The 20,720-nt window shown below is 39.9% G+C and overlaps 1 protein-coding gene across 1 annotated transcript; it reads left to right on the top strand.

Annotated features, from left to right (window-relative positions):
- The first annotated feature begins 10,362 nt into the window (after positions 1-10,362).
- Positions 10,363-11,730, top strand: LOC147512912 (polygalacturonase inhibitor-like). Its single transcript, XM_086595914.1, has one exon. It carries the CDS (start codon positions 10,538-10,540, stop codon positions 11,537-11,539), a length of 1,002 nt encoding a protein of 333 aa, XP_086452040.1. The 5' UTR covers positions 10,363-10,537; the 3' UTR covers positions 11,540-11,730.
- The last annotated feature ends 8,990 nt before the right edge of the window (positions 11,731-20,720 follow it).

Below are 20,720 nucleotides of genomic sequence, written 5' to 3'. Positions count from 1 at the left end.
CAATTACGGAGGCAGCCGGAAAACGAAGTGTACGAGCCTCCACCTGGAAACTAAAAAATGTGGATGAGTTGGAAGTGGTGAACCTTGAGGTGGGAGAGGAAGAAAAGTTTACATCGGTTGGAGTTGACTTGCCTGGAAGAATGGAAATGCAAGTCGGGTGCAGTTTTTGATGGACAATACCGATGTATTTACATGGGTAATCGAGGATATCACCGGTTTAGACCTGCATCGCTTTGTCATCATTTGCATATGAATAAAGATTCTAAGCCAGTAAGACAAAAGGTGAGGAGCATAAGAGCCAAATACGCAGAAGGTATTCGCGAAGAGGTGGTACGGCTTAAGGGGGCGGGGATAATAAGGGAGGTAGAGTTTACGGAGTGGTTGTCGAATGTGTCGCGGTACCAAAAAAGAATGGCAAGGTTAGAATGTGTGTGGACTTCACAGATGTAAACAAGGAATGCCCAAAAGATTGTTACCCTATGCCCCGGGTGTATGAGTTAGTGGATAGAACGACAGGATATAAGGTGTTTTCCTTTATGGATGCATCGATGGGGTACAATCAGGTCGCGATGTATGGGCCAGATCAAGAGAAAACCACCTTCGTGGTAGAAGGTGGTACCTACTGTACACCGGGATGCCCTTCGCCCGAAAAATCGCGGGTGCTACCTTTCGGCGGTTGGGAGAAAAAAGATGTTCAAGGCAAGATTCGAAGGGGATCGAGATATACATTGGCGACATGGTGGAAAAAGTATGTCGGAAAAAGAACACTTAGAAGGTCTCCATGAGACTTTTGCATATCTTGTGCAAGCATAAGTTTGAAACTCAATCCCGAAATGCACATTTGGGGTAACTTCAGGGAAAGTTTCGGGCTACATAGTCACCCACCGCTGAATAGAGGCTAATCTAGAAACGATTCGGTCATTGATTGAGATGCCATCTCCGCAGAATGTGAAGGAAGTACAAAGATTGGGCTGGTAGTGGTCGCGCACTTAACAAATTCATTTCCAAGTCTTCGGACAAATGCTGCCCTCTATATCGTTTGCTGAAGAAAACTCCTGATTTCCATTGGTCCGCGGAGTGTGAAGGAGCCTTCCAGGAGTTGAAAGATTACTTAGGGAAGGCACCATTGTTATCACGACCGAACAGGCGAGAAAGTTGCATTTATATCCGGGAGTTAGCGAAAGCACGCAATAAGTTCGGCCGTGAGAGTGACCGACAAGATAGAAAAGCCAGTTTACTTTCAAAGTAAAACCCTACTGGATGCAAAGACCCGGTACAGTAGGATTGAGAAGTATGCTTTGGCTTTGATATTTTCAACCCTTAAGTTAAAGCCTTACTTCGAAGCTCATTCTGTGGTGGTAGTGACGAATTTGCCTTCAAACAAAGCGCTGAGGGCGGTGAAGTCGTAGGATGTTTGAAGTGGGCGGTATTACTAAGTTCTTATGAGATTACATACCAGATCAGAACGGCTGAAAAGGCGCAAGCCATGGTGGAGTTTCTGGCCGAATTCCCAGCAGAGGATCCCACTTGGGGAGAGGAAATGGTAATGGAATCTGAGGGGGAGTTCAGTCGCGACCCTTTAGATCCTTGGGATATGCGCAATGGGTGGATAGTTTTCATGGATGATTCTATTACAGATACCGGGAATGGAATTGGGGTCGTGTTAGTAACTCTTGAGAACAATCGCCTTGAGCTATCAATGAAACTGGGGTTTGCGGCTTCAAATAACGAATCTGAATATGAAGCTGTGATAGCTGGATTAGACTTGGCCAAAGATCTGGGGGTGAGTGAGTTATCGGTGTTCTCAGATTCCAATTTGGTAGTTTGTCAGGTGAATGGAGGGTTTGCAGCCGCCTCCCGATGGCGCAGATATACGCGCGATCCTACGTTGAAGGGCAAGCAAGTTCGACCAAATAAAGTTTACCCACCTAGGCCGCGAAGAGAATAGACATGCTGATGCTTTGGCTTATGTAGCGGCGGTTCTTCCTGGGTCAGAGGGTCGGTCTATTGAGGTTAGAGTGTTGAGCAAGCCAAGACGCCGATGAGGTCGAGTTTGGCTCACCACCGAGTGGGATCAGGGTTGGATGGAATCGATAAAGGCTTTCTTGAGGGGAGTAGAGATAGAGAATAAACAGGAGAGGCGAAGAATGGAACAACGGAGTCAGAGGTACATATTGTTGGAGGGTGACCTATGTAGGAGAAATTTCAACGGCCCATTACTAAGATGTATAGGGCCGCGGCAGGCGCAGGAATTTATGGCAGAGGTTCATGAAGGCGATTGCGGGAGTCATTCCGCAGGGCGAACAACTACCCACAGGTTGATATCACAGGGGTATTTTTGGCCTCATATGAAGAGAGACGCCACAGAGTACGCCAAGAAATGTGAGAAATGACAAAGGTTTGCACCGTTCATACATTCTCCAGCTGAGCCCTTGCACAATGTGTTCAGCCCTTGGCCATTCTCCATGTGGGGGCTAGATATTGTTGGGCCTTTGCCAATGGCAAGCGGAAAAAGGAGGTTTATGTTGGCTGCTACGGATTATTTTACCAAATGGGTGGAGGGTGTGGCTCTACAACAGGTTAAGGAAGAGAATGTGAAGAAATTCTTATGGGAGAATATCATCTGCAGGTTCGGGCTGCCCCATACAATCATCGCGGATAATGGAACTCAGTTTACTGGAAGAAAAGTGCGAGAGTTTCTTCAGGCGTTTAGGGTGAAGTAGGGGTTCTCAGCCCCCTATAATCCTGAGGGAAATGGTCAAGTCAAGGCGTCGAACAAAATTATAATGGATAACTTAAAAATAAAATTAGAGGATCGTAAAGGTGCGTGGGCAGACGAGTTGAATCACGAGTTATGGGCTTATCGCACCACACCGTGGACGTCTACTAAGGAATCACCATTCACAATGGCATATAGAGTAGAAGCAGTCATCCCGGTGGAGATGATAGAGAAAACGACAAGAACCAAAGCTGTGGAATTGGGAATAAATGAGAGGATCTTGGCCACCGAGTTGAATCTCATAGAGGAAAAAAGAGAAATAGCGCGCATACGACTGGAGGAATATCACCGAAAGTTGCAGAGACAATATGATAAGCGAGTAAAGCCGCGGACTTTTCGGGTGGGGGATTTGGTATTGCGGCGTGTTACACTAGCCACTAAGAAAGAGAACGATGGTAAATTGGGTCCCAACTGGGAGGGACCCTATGTCGTGACAGAGAAGGGTACTTCGGGAACTTACATGTTAAAGACTTCGGCAAGAGAAATGATAGAGAAACCATGGAATATCATAATGTTGAAAAAATTCCATAGCGGAGGCAGTCTCTAGTTAGTTTTATTTCTATTTGTAAGGAGTAAAAATAGAAATGCTAATAAATAAAGTTATGTGAGAGAACCTAAAATATTGTCTTTTGGTTATTTTAGTTCCTTGAATAGAAGGAGTGTGTTGATTCCCCAAAACAAATAAGATATTAAATGAAGAACAACAACCTGGGGGCAAATTGAGCTGCCCCAACAGGCTTCGGGGAAGAGCCCTTTGCGGACTTTAAGTCCAAATCAACATAGGGGGCAAATTTAGTTGCCCCAACAGCACAAATTCAATCAAAACAAACAGGGAAGAGCCCTTCATGGATTTTAAGTCCAAATCAACATGGGGGCAAATTGAGCTTAACAGCTTCACCCGATCAAAGACACCGGGACGAGCCCTTCAAGGACTATATGTCCGAATCAACATGGGGAAAATTGAGCTGCCCCAACAGGCTTCACACCGATTAAAGACAAAGCGAGGGGAAGAGCCCTTCATGGACTATAAGTCCGAATCGACTGGGGCAAATTGAGCTGCCCCAACAAAGCTTCACGGCCGATCAAAGAGGCGATTATGGGGATGAGCCCTTCGCGGACTATATGTCTGAATCAACTTGGGGGCAAATTGAGCTGCCCCAACAGGCTTCACAGCCGATCAAAGACAAATGGGAAGCCCTTCGCGGACTACATGTCCGAATCAACATGGGGCAAATTGAGTCGCCCCCAACAGGCTTCACAACCGATCAAACAAATGAAGAGCCCTTCGCTGACTATAAGTCCAAATCAACATAGGGTCAAATTGAGCTGGCCCCACAGGCTTCACAGCTAGCCAACTAAAAATTATATGCAAAGAGATAATATAAGCACCAATGAAGAGATCCCACTTTAGTAAAGAGAGTAAAATAAAGTCAGATGGGTGCATATGAATCGAGAATATGATTTCACAAAATGAGTGGAGGAGATAACAAAAGACACTACATTTGACTGAATACCTGCTGGGAATACCCATAAAAACAAGCAAATTACATATTGCAAAATATACTGTTAGAGAGTGAACATAAGAATCACAAAGGTACAAAAATATATTTCAAATAAGCTACTGCGGCCCTTCAACCCCCCCCCCCCTGCTAGGAAGAAACCTCGGCCCCTCCCACCGCGGTGTTCGAATCAGCATCCAAATCAATGGGGGAGGTGACCGCGCTGAAAGTACCAGCAGGAAGCACATCGGTAGCAGCCTCAGGGTCAGCAATAGAGGGTGAGGCAGTTTGAGCATCAGTGACTGGGGCTAGAGGCGGAACGGGTAGCAAACGACCAGATGCAGCAAGCTCTGCGAGTTGGCTCTTCAATTCACGAGCAATTTTCTTCTCAGCTAGGTCTCGGGATTGATCAGCCGCATCCTTCACAGCTTTGTCCACCGCGGCCTGAGTAGCAAGCTTCTCCACCTCCCTTTGGCTCTCCATTTTGGAGGTGACCCCAGCGACGTAGTCGCGGTGCTTGTCCTCTGCTTGTTAATTAGAGAGCTTTTTGGGCCTTCAGGGCAACGATCCGAAGATCATCGCGGTCCTTCTCCAACTGGGCATGCTTGGCTTTCCACCTGTTAGGGCCATTGATCTTCTTTTGCGGCTTCTAGAGAGTCCAAAGTGTTGGTTAGCCCGCGCACCACATAGCCGATGTCCAGACTCAGCTGAGGAGGTATTCGTTAGAAAAAAAAAATTTGAATACCTTTTCCCAGCCAGTATAAATGGATGTTTGGTGAGAGGAGAAGGAGCCTGAGTCGCCGTATACTTGGTCTCGGGGGAGATGAGAGCTGAAAAACAAAGAAGCAGCGACCGCGGGATTGTCAAGGGTGGAGTCGCGTATATTTATATCGCGGTCTCGAGCCTTAAATCGTGGGTGCCATATCTCCACAAATAGCCGGTGAAGGAGGGATCACCAAGATCGTTTTTTTCCGTATGCGATATGTAAATCAGGCCGCGGTATTTGGGTTGGTGGCTCTGATGGAGGTGGAGGAGCAGTACGAGCTTTTTTGGCTGGCGGGCTCTTGGCCGCGGCTTCAGTGGGCTCATCACCATCGGAGTCGCTGTCCCAGAGTTTGAGTTTGCTAGAAGCCATGTCCGCAGCGGGAGTAGATGAAGAGGGATGGGTAAAATCGTCTTCCCAATCCGCTAACGCAGCGTAGGAAGAGGGGGCGGTATCTGTAGGGGTAGGGTGGGATTGCGCGGCAGCTCGTTGGGCGGCGGCCTTGGAGCGGGAGATCTTGGTTGTATAGCCGAAGGATCAGTGGGTTACGCCTTCTTTTGGCGTAAGGAGGGGTTTGGGTTTGGCGCTTTTGGGTGGCGGCAAAGCGGTAGGGACCTTGGTATTTCCCTATATCTTTAAGAGAGGGTCAAGCAAAAGAGGGTTGCCTTTGTCGGGTCTATCTTGAGGAACTCGCGACCGTTACTCCCTAGATTCCGGAGTTCTTGAAAAATTGCAGAGGAGATGCCGGCGTAGAATTGAGAACGAGAGTTTGGTTTCCAACCTGGGCCACAGAAAGAAGACACATTAAAAAGAAGGATATGCAAGAGATCAGGGGACCAAAGTGTTTTACTTACCACTGGTAAGGAAATTGAGATGCTTTAGAGAAACTTCTGAAGGGAGGTCTGTGGAAATAAAACTTCCAGACACATACAAGGGATAATGGTGCCACACCTTGTCTGAAGTTGTAAGCCGAAGAACAAAAGACTTCTTCCGCAAACGTGTACAAAAGGAGTGGTACCCTATGCTTCCGAATTTAGTGCTCTTTTTCAAATAAAATGAGCGATTATGTCGCGGAGTTGGATTTTAGGGGTGTGGGTTTCGTTGTAATGGTTAGCGGCGTACATCACTCGCCAAAAGTTGCGTATGCCTTGACAAGGCGGAATATTAAAATGGTTGCATACCTCTATGTCGAGCAGAGTTAAGGGGAAGCGCAAGCCGGCCGCTATCTAGCCAACAATCGCGACAAAACATCCTGGCCACGGTGCTACCAAGTGTGGAAAATGGGTAACGCCAGTCACGTGCTCTAGTAACACGTCATCTGGGATGCCATAGGCAGTTTTAACTGCTTCTAAATTAGGGCGGCGGTAGTATGATGGAGAGGGAGGAAGAGAAGCCTTCCTCCCAGAGGTAGATGGTATAGCGGCTGGACTGGAAGAGCGAGACGTCGGAGAGTCCGACCTGTCCGCGGTAGAGTGGCTAGATCTGGATGGAGAAGCACCGGATCCATCGGATCTGGTGGCGGAGGAATCCGCCGAATCAGATCCCGACATGTCGCAATGGACACTAAGAGGGGACAGGTGAAGAATGGGGGAAGAACACAAGTATTGAAATTGGAGTATAGCAATAAACGAAGGGGAGTGAGAGGGTGGAGGACAAACCTGAGATGCAATCACAGCCAAGAGGGTGGAGGGACCAACAGACACAAACGGAGCAGATAAAACCTTGAGAAAGAGGAACAGCGGGTAAAAGTTGAAGAGGTGGGGAAGAGGAAAAATGAGAAATGAAAAGGTGAATTGGGGGTTTATGGGTGTTGAGGAAAATGAAGGGTTTGGGCGGGATTTGAAAGGACAGGGGGCAAAAGCGTAATTGCAAAGAGAGGGACTAGGGGAAATGGGACACGTGGGCCTCGAGAATCGAGAGGTCAGATTTTGTACGGCGCATGCGCCGTTCTCACGCGACAACAATGATGGAACACATGTCATTCAACAGATGGAACATCTTAAAATAATGGAGATAAACCATGCTTTGAGATCGTTAGGTCTCGGCCCCATCGGTTGTCCGCGGACTACCAATAGGACCGAGAGAGGGCATCTATAGGGGTCAAATTCGTGACATGTGACATTTTTGGTGGCGAAGGGTCCATATACAGAATAGTGAAGAGAAGACCGGGTGCAGCGGATCTGATCTGCGTCACCATACCCGCCGAGAACTGCGGGGAATGGCAGGGGTGGAGAGTGGGCAGTAGTCAGAGTAATTAAGATACTACAGGGTGCATCGGATAGAAGCAGCGGAACCCTAACTGCCGAGAACTGCGGTGTATGTTGTGGGACAGGTGGCAAGCTGATGCACGTAGGATCAGGGTGGATGGACGAACGAGAGATAGCGGTTAGAAAGAAGAAAAGTATAAAGACAAAGAGAGAGAGAGAAAGATGAAAGGAAAAAAGGACGAGAGAAGAGTAAGAGAAGGAGACTAGTAATTTCTTAGGGTGTAATTCTTGTAGTTACAGTAATCCCATGATCATGAGCTAAAACCTTCATTTGTAGAAGGTTAATGAAGCTCATATGAGAAATAACTTTTTTTATTGATTTCTAGTTATTTGTTTAGGACAAATAAACTAGACTTTATATCCTACCCCAAAATGGTAGTTTGTGTAGAGTCTAGTTAGGAATTGAGGTGATTTATTAGAAATAAGTCATTGCTTTTGTTTCTCATGCTAGCAATATGATCTTAGAGATGAGTTATATTGTTAGGGATCAAAACTCTAAAGATTTGTCTATGAATTCTAAGAAAGACTAAAGATACAATAAACTAGATTCAATCAATAGAGGTTTCTCTTCACATGAGTGGATTTAACTTTCCACCCTTTTTTATCTATCTATATCACTTTTTTTTAGTGGTGCATGTTTACGTAACGCCTTAATTTAAAAATCTAAAAGTAAGCTAAATAGTTTTAGTATAACTCAATCATCAAAAATCCTTCTCACTAGTTTCCTTTGAACAAACTCTAGTTGTAATATCATCCTTGTCTTAAGTTGGAACGAATCCCTTACTCTAGCAATACACACAAAGAACGTGAGTAAGGAACTTGAGTTAGTACCAAAACGGATAAAGAATCTTCAATTCTTTACACCGCAAAAGTGTTAACATCATTCATATATCCCAAATATGTATGAATATATTCCAATAAGTGTTCTTACTCATTATACAGTATATTAATATATGAACAATGACTGATTGTTCTTACCTTAAATAGGTAAGAACAATGATTATTCATACTCCAATATGTGTTATTACTGATTATATATTATGTTAAGATACGAACATTGATTGTTCATACTCCAATAGGTGTTTTCTTACTGATCATACATTATGTTAAGGTATGAAAAATTATTGCTCATATTGAGGTATGAATCTACAGTGATCATTCATACACCAAATAGGTGAATGTTCATATTCCAATAGGTGTTAGTACTGATCATACATTATGTTGAGGTATGATTGTTCATACCCTAAATATGTATAAACAATAATTGTTCATACTTTTATAGGTGTTTTCTTACTGATCATACATTATGTTGAGGTATAAATAGTGATATGAACAATGATTATTCATACTCTAGTTAATAGGAGTTTTCACTAATCATACATTATATTGAGATATGAACAATGATTGTTCATAACTCATGTTGAGGTATGAATAACGATTGTTCATACTACACATGCCGGGTCGTTTTGGTTGGGTTGGGCCGTTTTTTTATTTCGCGTCAGGAGTAAACTTGACTTTTTACCACTCGAGTCGTTACCACTCGAGTCGTTTTTAATTTTGCGTCAAGAGTACACTTGTCCTAAAATCTACTCAGTCCTTGTGAGTGATTATAAAAAAGAGAGTAAAGCTAGTGCGCAGGAGAAAGAGTGGTGTATAGAATCTGGGCCACTCATATCAGCAAAGAGTACTGGTGTATTGCTCCACAAAGTAGTGTCCAAGGGGCAGAAATCCAACATACCTATACACCCTGCGCACCCTAAACGTCCTCATAAAAAAAAAGGTGAATTTGAGAGTGATTTTTTCTTGTTTCTTTGTAGAGTTACTCTCCGTTCGAATCTAACTAAACATGAATTGATCGAGTATACCTTAGCAAACGTTTGCTCACTTGCCTTCACACTCTCTGCTAATGGACTGAATCAGTAAGCTATCATACTAAGACCATAAATATAATTGAATCACTTGTGTTTTTTTTTTTTTTAAATTATAACCAAATGACCGACTATTAAAGAAAAACAGAATTGATTTTCAGCAACTGGATTAGTGTATGAATTGAAGATAATAATTTATTGAATTCCACCACGTATAACTGTATGAGGTCACTGAATAATCAGGTCAAGTCATAAAACATTTACAGCAATGCACTTCCCTGATTAAGAAATAAATGTGCATAATCGATACCATGACCCTGACAAATAACCCACAGAATATATCCAATCTTAACTGGAGAATTCTAAACGGAATTGTGTAAAATTTTGCATGATCTAAGCATCCATGGGAGCATGAGCACTGGCTTAAGCTTTATATGGTGGAGGTCTTATTACATAAAAGTCAAACAGACGATTTTATGTTGAGATATATTCCTTTTCCATTTCCTTCAATCTTTGACCATACACCGCCCCTCGGTTGTGCGATTAAACACACATATTAATCACACCCTTAACTAAGTATGAAATTATTTTTGGGACCAATAAAAATAATAGTATTAAACTTACATCTATCATCTATGGTATATTCGTAGCATATTTCAAATTCAAAATGTTGCCCATCTTATCCACAGGCAATGATGCAAATTACTCAACTCAAGTGCAGTTTTGTTATTTTAAAGCGATACTTTTTTTATAGTTATGCATTGCGAAAACGATCATAAATCCAAGTACCCTTACACGAAACTCGCGAACTGGAAGTGGCACCGACAATAACACTCAAATTCACAAACCAAAGGCCAAAATTTTCAATGAAATGGCACTTTTAGCATTTTTGGTAGTCCTCAGTTTTGAATATGTTAAAAACCAAGATGTAGAGATTCTGAACTGAAATTCGTATATACTGTACCTTAGTCTTAGCTCTTGAGCATTTTCCTCTTATTAAAATTAGCTCATCTTATCCATTTATGATTTATCCATGCCCGGATTTGAATAACGAAGTCCAATCCAGTCCCAAACTAACATAGACATTTAGTTTTGCCTGTTAATGCCTACTCGTAATAATATATCAGCTAATATTATGTTTGCGTATTTGAAATCAAGATCTCATCATATTTAGTTCATCGAAAAAAAACAAGATCTCCTCATATTTTGACTAGTCAAACTGTCAGAGTCTTCATGTAAACTGTGGTGAGTGGTGACACGCTTTATACATTTTATCCTAGAATCGACTTAGCAATCAAGCAAACATTTATAAATACCATCACTACTGCAACTTTTAGTACAAAGTCAAGAAGTATCCAAACATGGAAAAAACCCATCTTACTCTCCTTCTACTGTCAATCTTAGTTTCTTCTCTCCTACCACATTCTCTCAAGGCCGCAACAGGACGGTGCAATCCAAGTGACTACAAAGTCCTCTTGAAAATCAAACAGGCCCTAGGCAATCCTTACCACCTTGCTTCATGGGTACCCAATACCGATTGTTGTGATTGGTATTCTCTCCAATGCAACGACACGACTAACCGGGTTGTGGAACTCACTATCTTTTCGGGCCAAATTTCGGGCCAAATCCCATCGGAGGTAGGCGATTTGCCGTACCTCGACAATCTTACTTTCCGAAAACTATCAAATATTACCGGCCCAATCCCTCAATCCATTACAAAACTGAAGAGGCTTAGATTTCTTCGACTAAGTTGGCTCAATCTCACAGGTCCAGTACCAGATTTCATTAGCGAACTCTCCAATCTCATCTTCCTCGAATTAAATTTCAATAAATTTACCGGTCCCATTCCATCCAGTTTTTCGAAATTTACCAAACTTGGTGCTCTCCGTTTAGACCGCAACCAATTGTCCGGATCCATACCCGAGTCATTTGGGCATTTCAAGGGGTCCGTACCCGATTTATACCTATCTCACAACCAACTCACAGGCCCAATTCCTAAGTCGTTTGCGAACATGGCTTTCTCAACAATCGACTTGTCAAGAAACAAGCTAACTGGTGATGCTTCAATGTTGTTTATACCAAATGGTTCCAGTGTGATTATCGACATATCTAGGAATATGTTGGCATTCGATTTCTCGAAAGTGAAGAAGTTGTCCATGCAGTACTTGGACATGAATCATAATATGATCTATGGAAGCATTCCAAAGGCGATAGTTGATGATGCGAATTTGCAGTTTTTCAATGCCAGCTACAATAGACTTTGTGGTGTGATTCCAACTGGAGGAAATATGAACAGATTTGATTACTCTTCATACATCCATAACAAATGCTTGTGTGGACCACCTTTGGCCGCATGCAAGTGAGCATCACGGTATTGTGCACGTGTGGTTCACTGGCCATTTGGTTGCTACCTGTGATGTCTATATAACGTTGGAACTTGTAAGAAAGAGGTCGAACCCCTCATTGGTTTACTTGTTATGTTATTCATAATTGCTCCTGTGTACTATTTATTTGTTTTGTAATAAAAGCTTTGAAAGAGTAAAGATCCAGAAAATATCCACACAACTATAAAATTGTTGTGTAAAATATCCACGCAACTATAAGATTGTGAATTTGTGATGTAGGACATAAAGTGACTATTTTATTTTATTTTCAAGGTTTAATTGTTATTGGTAAGACATTGACGCTGAACAATTACCATATCTATAAATATATGATTTTTCTAGTATTTTGTAAACTAACCCAATATAATTATTATGATTTGATTATTATTTAAGAAGTCTCTTAATTAAGTTATCTTTGTTATTATCTATCTTTCTACTCCTAATCTTCATCTTCTTTTTACTTATGTTTTTGTTCGTTTAAATCTCTTATCTTTCTTCTTCAATTTTCTACTAGTCGAGATTTTCTAATCTATTTCTTCTAAAATCTCTACTTTAGCTTGTTCTACATTAGATCGAACCTAATAATTTAGGGGATTGAAGTCCATACTTTTGTCCATCACATTGAACTATATGAGGTCACTGCATAGTGCATAATGATCAGCTCAAGTCATAAAACATTTACAGCAAGAATCCTGGCATATCTATCTAATAAAAATGTCTTTGGGGCCTAACCTGGCGGCGGCTGAAATATTTCTCACAAGTTGTGACATGGCAGATCCAAAGTCTTATAAGATATGTACAGTTTGAAATGTTAATTTGAAAGAGTACTGAATCATTGTTGATTTGGTCAACAATAACTGCTTTGTGGGTTGGACTTTTATCATTTAGTTGGTTGGGGTTATTTTGGGTCTAATTTGAAGCAGTGTTGTGCGCACGGATTATATACTAGTAGATAGTGGTGGCAATGGGTCGGGTTGGGCCGGGTTCGTGTCGTGTCATATTCAGGTCGTGTGTTAAGAGAGCAAATCCAAACCCGACCCAATTACTAATCGTGTCGAGTTAGGGTGATAAAAGGGTCGGGCCGGGCTAGCCCGGGCCTCAAACTATAAAAGTCTTCATGATTGAGGGCCGGTCAGCCCGCCCCTATTTTGTATTGAGGGCCGGGTCGAATAGAGTCAAACATGAAAACATAAGCCCTTAACTCGCCCCTTGACCCTCATTTTTGAGAGCCAAATAAGGGCCGAGTCGGGCCCTATCTAATTATACTTTACTAGTTTACTCTTTTTTTTTGTGATTTTTTATTTATTTTTATCATACTTTGATTATGTATATCGATTTTAACTCAGTATATAAAACTAATTCTTATGCCTTTAAAATATATATATATCGGGCCGGCTAGATAGACAGCAGAATTTCGGACAACATCCAAACAGCAGAATATCGGCCGTTGGATCAAAATTAATCAGATCAAGATTAAAAAACGATATTTCAAAATTTGCTTAACATATGATATTTCACCTCACAAAATACGAAATTACGAAGGGTTTGAGTTTCGAAATTTCCTCCCAGCAAACAACAAACTACGATCACACGAGGGTTTTGAATTCTCCAAATTCATACAAACTTAACAAACAACAAATCATCAACAAAATCAAAACCACCTAAAAACCCAAAATACGAAATTACGAAGGGTTTGGGTTTCCTCTGACTTGCTATTTCTCTCACCTATTCCTCTCTCCAAAATCATCTCGCTCACACTTCGTGCTTGATTCTTAATTTATCTGGTAAGAATTTTTCGTTTATAGTTCGATTAGTTTGAAATTTGTGATGGGTTTCATTTTGGTTTTGATTGCGATTTCAAAATAGAAAATAGAAAATTTGTTTGGACACTTTGCTGATCCTTCCAGTAGATTACTTATTTATTGAAATGGATATTGTGCTTACGTTGTCAAGAAAAGAGATGTTATTTTTATGACAATCACATATGTAGCTTAATTTGATCTTCCGCTCCCTTCAATCATATCTGGCAGAGTGTAACATGCACTTGGTGATGATGAAGCGAGGAAAAGGAATTTTAGTGTAAAGATTGAATTTTTATTTATTTTATCTTATAATCTTGGGTGCTTATTTGTAGTTTATATTCTAATTGAATGTGTGTAATGAAATAGGTAGTTTATATTCTAATTGAACTTAAGAATGGGTGCTTATTTGTAGTTTATATTCTAATTGAATGTGTGTAATGAAATAGGTAGTTTATATTCTAATTGAACTTAAGAATGCTTTTATGACAGGTCTTAGTACATGAGAGTGTTCACATAACTGTTTTCTTATTTAACCCACTTGCATTGTTTGATTGCAATAAGTTTGCAAGAATTCGATCTTTACCTGTCCATATCAATAAGCTATGAGGGCTATGAAAGAATAGATGTTTAGGGTTCTCCAAGTATAGGAAATCTGACTCACTTAATGTGAGTCATTGTTTAAATTGCTTTTGACCAAGTATGGTTTTGCTTGTTACCTATGTTGTTTAGTTTTTTTCATAAGTTTTTCTAAGGGTATATATTGGCCGTGGAATTGTGGGAAATTTGAGTGTAAACACATTAACAGACGCTTTACCTTAGTGTTTTTTTTATTAATTGTTTTTACATTTGATTAAAAAAAAATTATCTCTTTAATAAATACTGAAATTCTATCAAGAAATGGGGTGCCCAATATGTGGAAGTGTATTGTTTAAGAGAATTTCAAGAACATCAGTGAATCCTGGACGTCGTTTCATCATTTGCGAGAAACATTCGGATCATCTTCCGAGGGAAATGAGATGTACTTTCTTCAAGTGGAATGATAACGAGGACAATTATGGAAGTTGTTCGTCATCGAATATCGAATCAAATTATTGTTCTGCTACTCCAGTTTCAACTGAGAGTCCGGTTTCTACTTACGCAAGGAAGATAACGACTGATTCAGAAATTAATTTTATCGGCATTCGTATAATATTTAAATTGTTGTTAGTTTGTCTTATCTTAGTGGTTATGTGTTTGATTAAGTATCTAGTTAAGGTGTTATGCTCCTAGTTAACGTGGTTATGTGTAGATTGGGCAAAGAGCATTTTCTAATGTCTTAGCTGAGAAGGTAAAGTTTGCAATAGTTCTCATTGCATTTTTTATTTCTAGAATTTATATTTCATTCGTTACATTCGCCTCTTGGTTACATGCAGGAAAACACCCAAGATTTCGTCAGTTGATCGTAGAATTTGCTAAGGTTTGCATTTATGCTATGCCCTTTTTTCAATTTGACTTGAAGTTGGGCATTCTGTTTGTAGTGTACCCTGAAACCCTTTTTCGTTTGTTTGTAAGTTAGTCTTGTTTGTAAGAACGGAGTTTGCAAAATGTAATCGTTTGTAAGTTAGTCTTGTTTGTGAGAACGGAGTTTGTAGCCCCTTATGTTATTGAAATTGTTTAGACAAACTGCCATTGGATAGCGAATGAAATATGAGAGATGTAGAGCAAAGCTCCAACTTTGTTATGTTCCCTGGCTTTTCGAGTATTTTGGAAACTAGTTGTTATTGATAGGTAAGTTGTGTGTTCAATGTCACTTAATTTAATTTTTCTTCTTGTTGTGTTTCTGTGTGTTCGTATTTGTGTGCCTATGTATACAATAACAAGCTCTAAACTTAAAACTGCACATGCCAATATTACTTGAAATCAGATTATGAATTTTACCTTATGGTGTTTCAGTTTTATTACCTTACTTGAAATATTGTTTCAGTTTTATTAACAACAAGTTATTGACTTGCTATCGTTTATTATTGTTATCGTTATCGTTATCGTTATCGTTATTATTATTTTTGTTATTATTGGTATTGTTATTATTCTTATTGCTATTTTCTATGTTGTTGGCAGTTAGGAATGATGATGAAATGGGGATAAAGGTGCTTAGTTTTGTTGGGACAACTATTACTGGTTTTGCTGGGATAACTATTACTGGGGTAACTGTGTTGTTTTTAGTGGTTGGATAAAGGTGCTTGGCATGGAAAGGCTAAAAGCAGAGTTGCAAGCATGCGGATTGAAATGTGGGGGTACTTTGCCAGAGCATGCTGCCAGGCTCTTCCTGCTCAAGACTACTCCTTTAGAGATACTGCCTAAGTTAGCAAAGAAATAAATGGAATCTTTCTCTTTGGTCTGTACTAAATGGAGAAAAGAACCATTGATGCTTAAATAGTTTGTACTTTTGGAAGCTCTCTTCACCACTTAAACTGTATTGCAATTCTGTATCTATGCTCTTGAGCTCCTCGATATTGAGCAAAACTAAGAATTGAGAGAATTACTCGACCTTTTGTGACCATCATCTTTTCATGTATAAAAACACTTGCGTTTCTTGTGAATTAGTTTGTTGGTATGCCTCCAGTATATTTTTTTCTTAATTATATGGTTGATCGAGCTTCTTGTGAATTTGTGATAGATGATATTGGGTGTTGGTTAATATAAGGGGAGTTCATCTATGATATTGGGTATTGAGCTGAGCTTCTTGCATTTATGATATCAGGGGAGTTCATCTTGGCTAGGCGCCAAAAGGAATTGGCTTGCTCTTTAAAGGCTAGCTTCTCATATGCAGTTCGAAATAAACTCTCACAGAAATAACCAAAATTCGAAATACAGCAAAAACCAATATGCAGTTCGAAATTTGGGCTATGTGACTTGCAACATCTTATTGATTCTCTGACAGAACTTGTTCTGATCAGTTTCTAGTCTCTATATTCTCTGACATAACTTGCAACATCTTATTGATTCTCTGACATAACTCCATCTGATAAGTTTTAGCTTATTGAGTTTGGGCTTGGACCTATCTCTCGCACTAAAAATAATTATGTATGCAGAGATACAAAACTTGCACCAAAACTTGCGAGATACAAACACATCATACAAAACTCGACAAACCAAAACTTGCACCAAAACTTTGATAGCCAATACAAAATACAAAATACCAAATGCAATAGTATGGTCATTAATACAAAATTCAAAATTGGATTTGCTATTACACACCCTTAACTCCTCATTGAACTGAAAACTAAAAACTCGGCCGAACACACCCTTAACTCGTGACAGGCTGAAACTAAAAACTCGACAGAACTGAAAACTCTGACAGAACACACCCTTAACTTTGACAGAACTCAGCTTGCATCAATAACCAATCCTTCACAACACCAGCTACATTCATCGTAAGTGCCGAAGTCTTCCCAACAAGTAAAAACACCGCAAGATAAGCATCGAAGGATCGAAGGATCAGTTTACACAAAATGGCAAAGAATAAATTCTTGAAGCATCGAAAGTGCATTTCTAACCAACAAACCAAGCAACCTAGCAACCAAAAATACTTACATTTCACAAATTACATCTTATTTTTCTCCGGACAATTTCTCGAGTCATAGTTAGCAATCTTTCCACAGTTTCTACACATTCTTCCTGGATTGTTTAGAGCTATCTCTTTGGGGGATTTCCATCTCTCCGCTTTCTTCTTCCTCCCTTTTGTTTGAGAAATGCTGGGATTCAAAATCAATATTTGAAATAAAGATTTGGAAGTCAAAATTAAATAATTTTTTATATCAAATTAAACATTAAAATAAATCAAATAACATTAAACACTAAACCGATATCAAATTAAACATTAATATCACAATCATAACCTGTGAGGTATCAACCAAAGGCTCTTTAACTATATCATCTTCATTATCTTCGTCCCCTTCGTTGGAAGTATTATTCAACATTGAAACATGCTTAGCCATTTCATCCATCTTTTCTATAAAATATGAATAAGCCTCAACACTATTCCCCGCATCGTAAGCCACTTGAGAAGCAACCTTGATATAATGAGCCACTCTCAAAAGTTCATGATTTTCATGACAGCCCACTAATCCAGTATGAAACTCCGCTCTATACGTGTTTGCCTTTTGAATCCATCGTTTCAAAAGAAAATGCCTTGGAATCTCTTCAATCTCGTAACACTGAAAAAACTTTAACATGTGACCACAAAGTAACCTCATAAACTGAAAATGCTTACATTCACAGTCTCCCTCTAAGGTTCCTCTATTGAAACTCACTTTCCAAATGGACTTTTTCTGCGGGTCTCTGAATTTCACCATGTAGCTTCCGGTTCCATTGTTGACAATCTCGTCCCCATCAAATTTGTACTCCATCTTTGTCTTGTCTAATTGCTCCTTAAATTTATTAAATGCATTAATCGTATAGACCTTCGCAACATGCATAAGGAGGAAAGCATCGTTAGCCACAATTCATGAACTATACTCAGTGCGGTAATCATCATCTCTTTCATTCCTACCAATCAAAGCCAAAGATCTCTCATTACCATATACAAACTCCATCAGCATAGTGCTCGAATTTACGAATTGGTCGTAGTGAGAATTCATCGATTCACTCCTCCCAGTCGTACGCATGCCAGCAAAAAATGTATCACTGAGATAAAAAGGAACTCATTTCTCTCGCATATTATACATTTCTGTCAACCAAGGATTTTCAGACAACTCATTTTTCTCTATTATTGTACATCATCTTCTTTCAAAATCAGCAATCTTATACGAGTAAGAAATAGTATTTTTCAGGTTAGTTACCAGTGTCTCAATTTTAGTAAAGGACAACTTCTCTTGAAATTTCTGCATAATATGCCAAAGACAGTAACAATGACGAGTATCAGGGAACACTTTTGCGATGGCTGCAGTCATCGCTCTATCTTGGTCAGTGATGATTGCAGTTGGTGCCGCGACCACCCATGGTCGCAAAGCCGGGCCTTAAACAGCCATATGAATGTATCTTCTGTCTCATCAAGTAACAACGCACAACCAAACTGAATCGACTGCATATGATGATTGACTCCAATAAAATGGGCAAAAGGCATAGAGTATGCATTCGTACGATATATGGTATCAAAAGAGACAACATCCCGAAATACTCATACTTTTCGAGACCTCCCATCAACCCGGAAAAAGTTTATCGCAGTCCCATTTTGATCTAGATCAATAACGTGAGTAAAACTGGGGATCCGCAGGGCACTCTTACGCATAAAATATTTAAGCCGCGGCAGTTGCATCACCTTTTTTAGGCATCTTTCTAGTCAAACCATAATGATGGTTCTAACAATCCTTCTCTGTAAACCCAACTTCTACCCCACTAAAAACAGTTACAACTTTACCGACAGGTAAACCATTTTCACCAAAAATCTCAGTCAACTTCTTTACTGTTTCAGGCATATTTTTATTCAATCTCATGCAATTTCTCTTTGCTGGACTAACCAAATTGTGGCTATGGTCATTTTCAACGTAGCTTACATGGTATGTATCTTTGTTTTTTTTTTTTTGTAACACACATTCTAGCGGGGCAACTACACTTGACAGTGCTAGTATTTCTAGAAACACCCACTTCTCCCACTTCTCTATTGTTATGGATCCCTTCACGTGAACAAACTATTAAACATCCCCTAGCCAAATCCACACCGGTTTTTCGATCTGTCGACCGAACACGAGTCTCAAATCCCTCTTATTGACCATAATGTCTGTAGTAAGTCTTTGCGTCGTCAACACTGCTAAAAACCATACCTACAAACGGAGCAACTAGTCTATCCGGGGATTTATTCGACAAAGACCCAACAACTACGTCATTGTCGATACTAATTATTACATTATCTCCCATTGACTCCATTTCTAAATTTTGGGTTTGAGTTCAAATACTGAAAAGGCAAAGCTAACAACTGAAATTCAACATACCATATACAATTGAAATTGATATCCACAAACTACTTCGCCCATGAAATTTGGATTTTTGGGTTTTGAATTTTGGGTTTTTGGGTTTTGAATTTTGGGTTTTTCGGTGGTTTTGATTTTGTTGATGATTTGTTGTTTGTTAAGTTTGTATGAATTTGGAGAATTTAAAACCCTCGTGATCGTAGTTTGTTCTTTGCTGGGAGGAAATTTCGAAACCCAAACCTTTCGTAATTTCGTATTTTGTGAGGTGAAATATCGTATTTTGTGAAGCAAATTTCAAAATATCGTTTTTTAATGGGTTATTTAGTTTTTGGCCCCACTTTATATATGGATATTAGCATTTGGCTCTCCTAAGTTGCTAAATTCGTTTTTGGCCCCAGTTCTGTTAGTTGAATCAGTCAACTTTAACTCCACTGTGTGTTTTCCTACTCACATTTTTGTAATGGCATAAATACCCCTCACACTTAACACATGTACTGATTTTATTGAAAACAAATAAAATTTACACGTGTCGAAATCTTGTGGTTTCCATCCAACGGTTACTGATATTATCCATATGTTCTTATTTTATCTGCGATCTCTGGAGGTAATGGAGTAAACTGTAAACGCCTAATTCCCCAAATCCAAAGAACTGATCCCAACACTATATCGATTGATTTCTTTCTGCGCCAGCCAGTGAAGTGCTCCATCTAAGAAAAAGTAATCTGATAAGTGTGAAGTTACTGGGATGAATGGGACATTTCTTATTCTTATCCACGAAGTCGATCCGAGTGTGCACATCTCAATTTTTAGTTCACACTCGTAATCTTCGCTATTATCATAGAAATCTCCAAAATCGTCCAGGAATACCTTTGTGATTGCCAAAACCACGTACTCATTAAGAATAAGATTCTGACCAAAAGAAAAAGTATTGACTCCAATCGTATTAGAAGTTGGTAGTTGTAAGATTTCTCCAGTAAATGGATTCCAAACATAGAGTTCACCCATCTTTATTGGATCCATTAAAGGATGACGCAAACCGGAATCCCGTAAACAAAGCAACCCATTACAAGAGCCACAAACACTAAATGAACGCAGATGTGGGGGCAACACTGGAAGAGGCTTCTCTGACTCATCATTACACCCAACATTCTCTATTGTACCAATACTTTGGATCTTCAGAATTGTGCAATTTGGATGCCAAATGAGGATGGGACAGAGATGAATCTTATCCATGAATTGAAAGGCAGGAGTCGTGTTTCAATCCCATATGATGACCCGATGTATTGAAAATAAAAAAAAAAGTGAGGGAGTGAAAACACTAAGAAATGCGATTCGCTCTTGGAAGCAAAGCGATGGTGGTGTTGATGAATTGGAGTCTTTGTGGCGCCATTCGGATGCCAATGCTTAGGG

The sequence above is a fragment of the Coptis chinensis genome, chromosome 3 (assembly GCF_015680905.1).
Source record: "Coptis chinensis isolate HL-2020 chromosome 3, ASM1568090v1, whole genome shotgun sequence".
Classification (NCBI taxonomy): domain Eukaryota; kingdom Viridiplantae; phylum Streptophyta; class Magnoliopsida; order Ranunculales; family Ranunculaceae; genus Coptis; species Coptis chinensis.
This window is presented reverse-complemented; position numbering and strand designations above follow the sequence as displayed.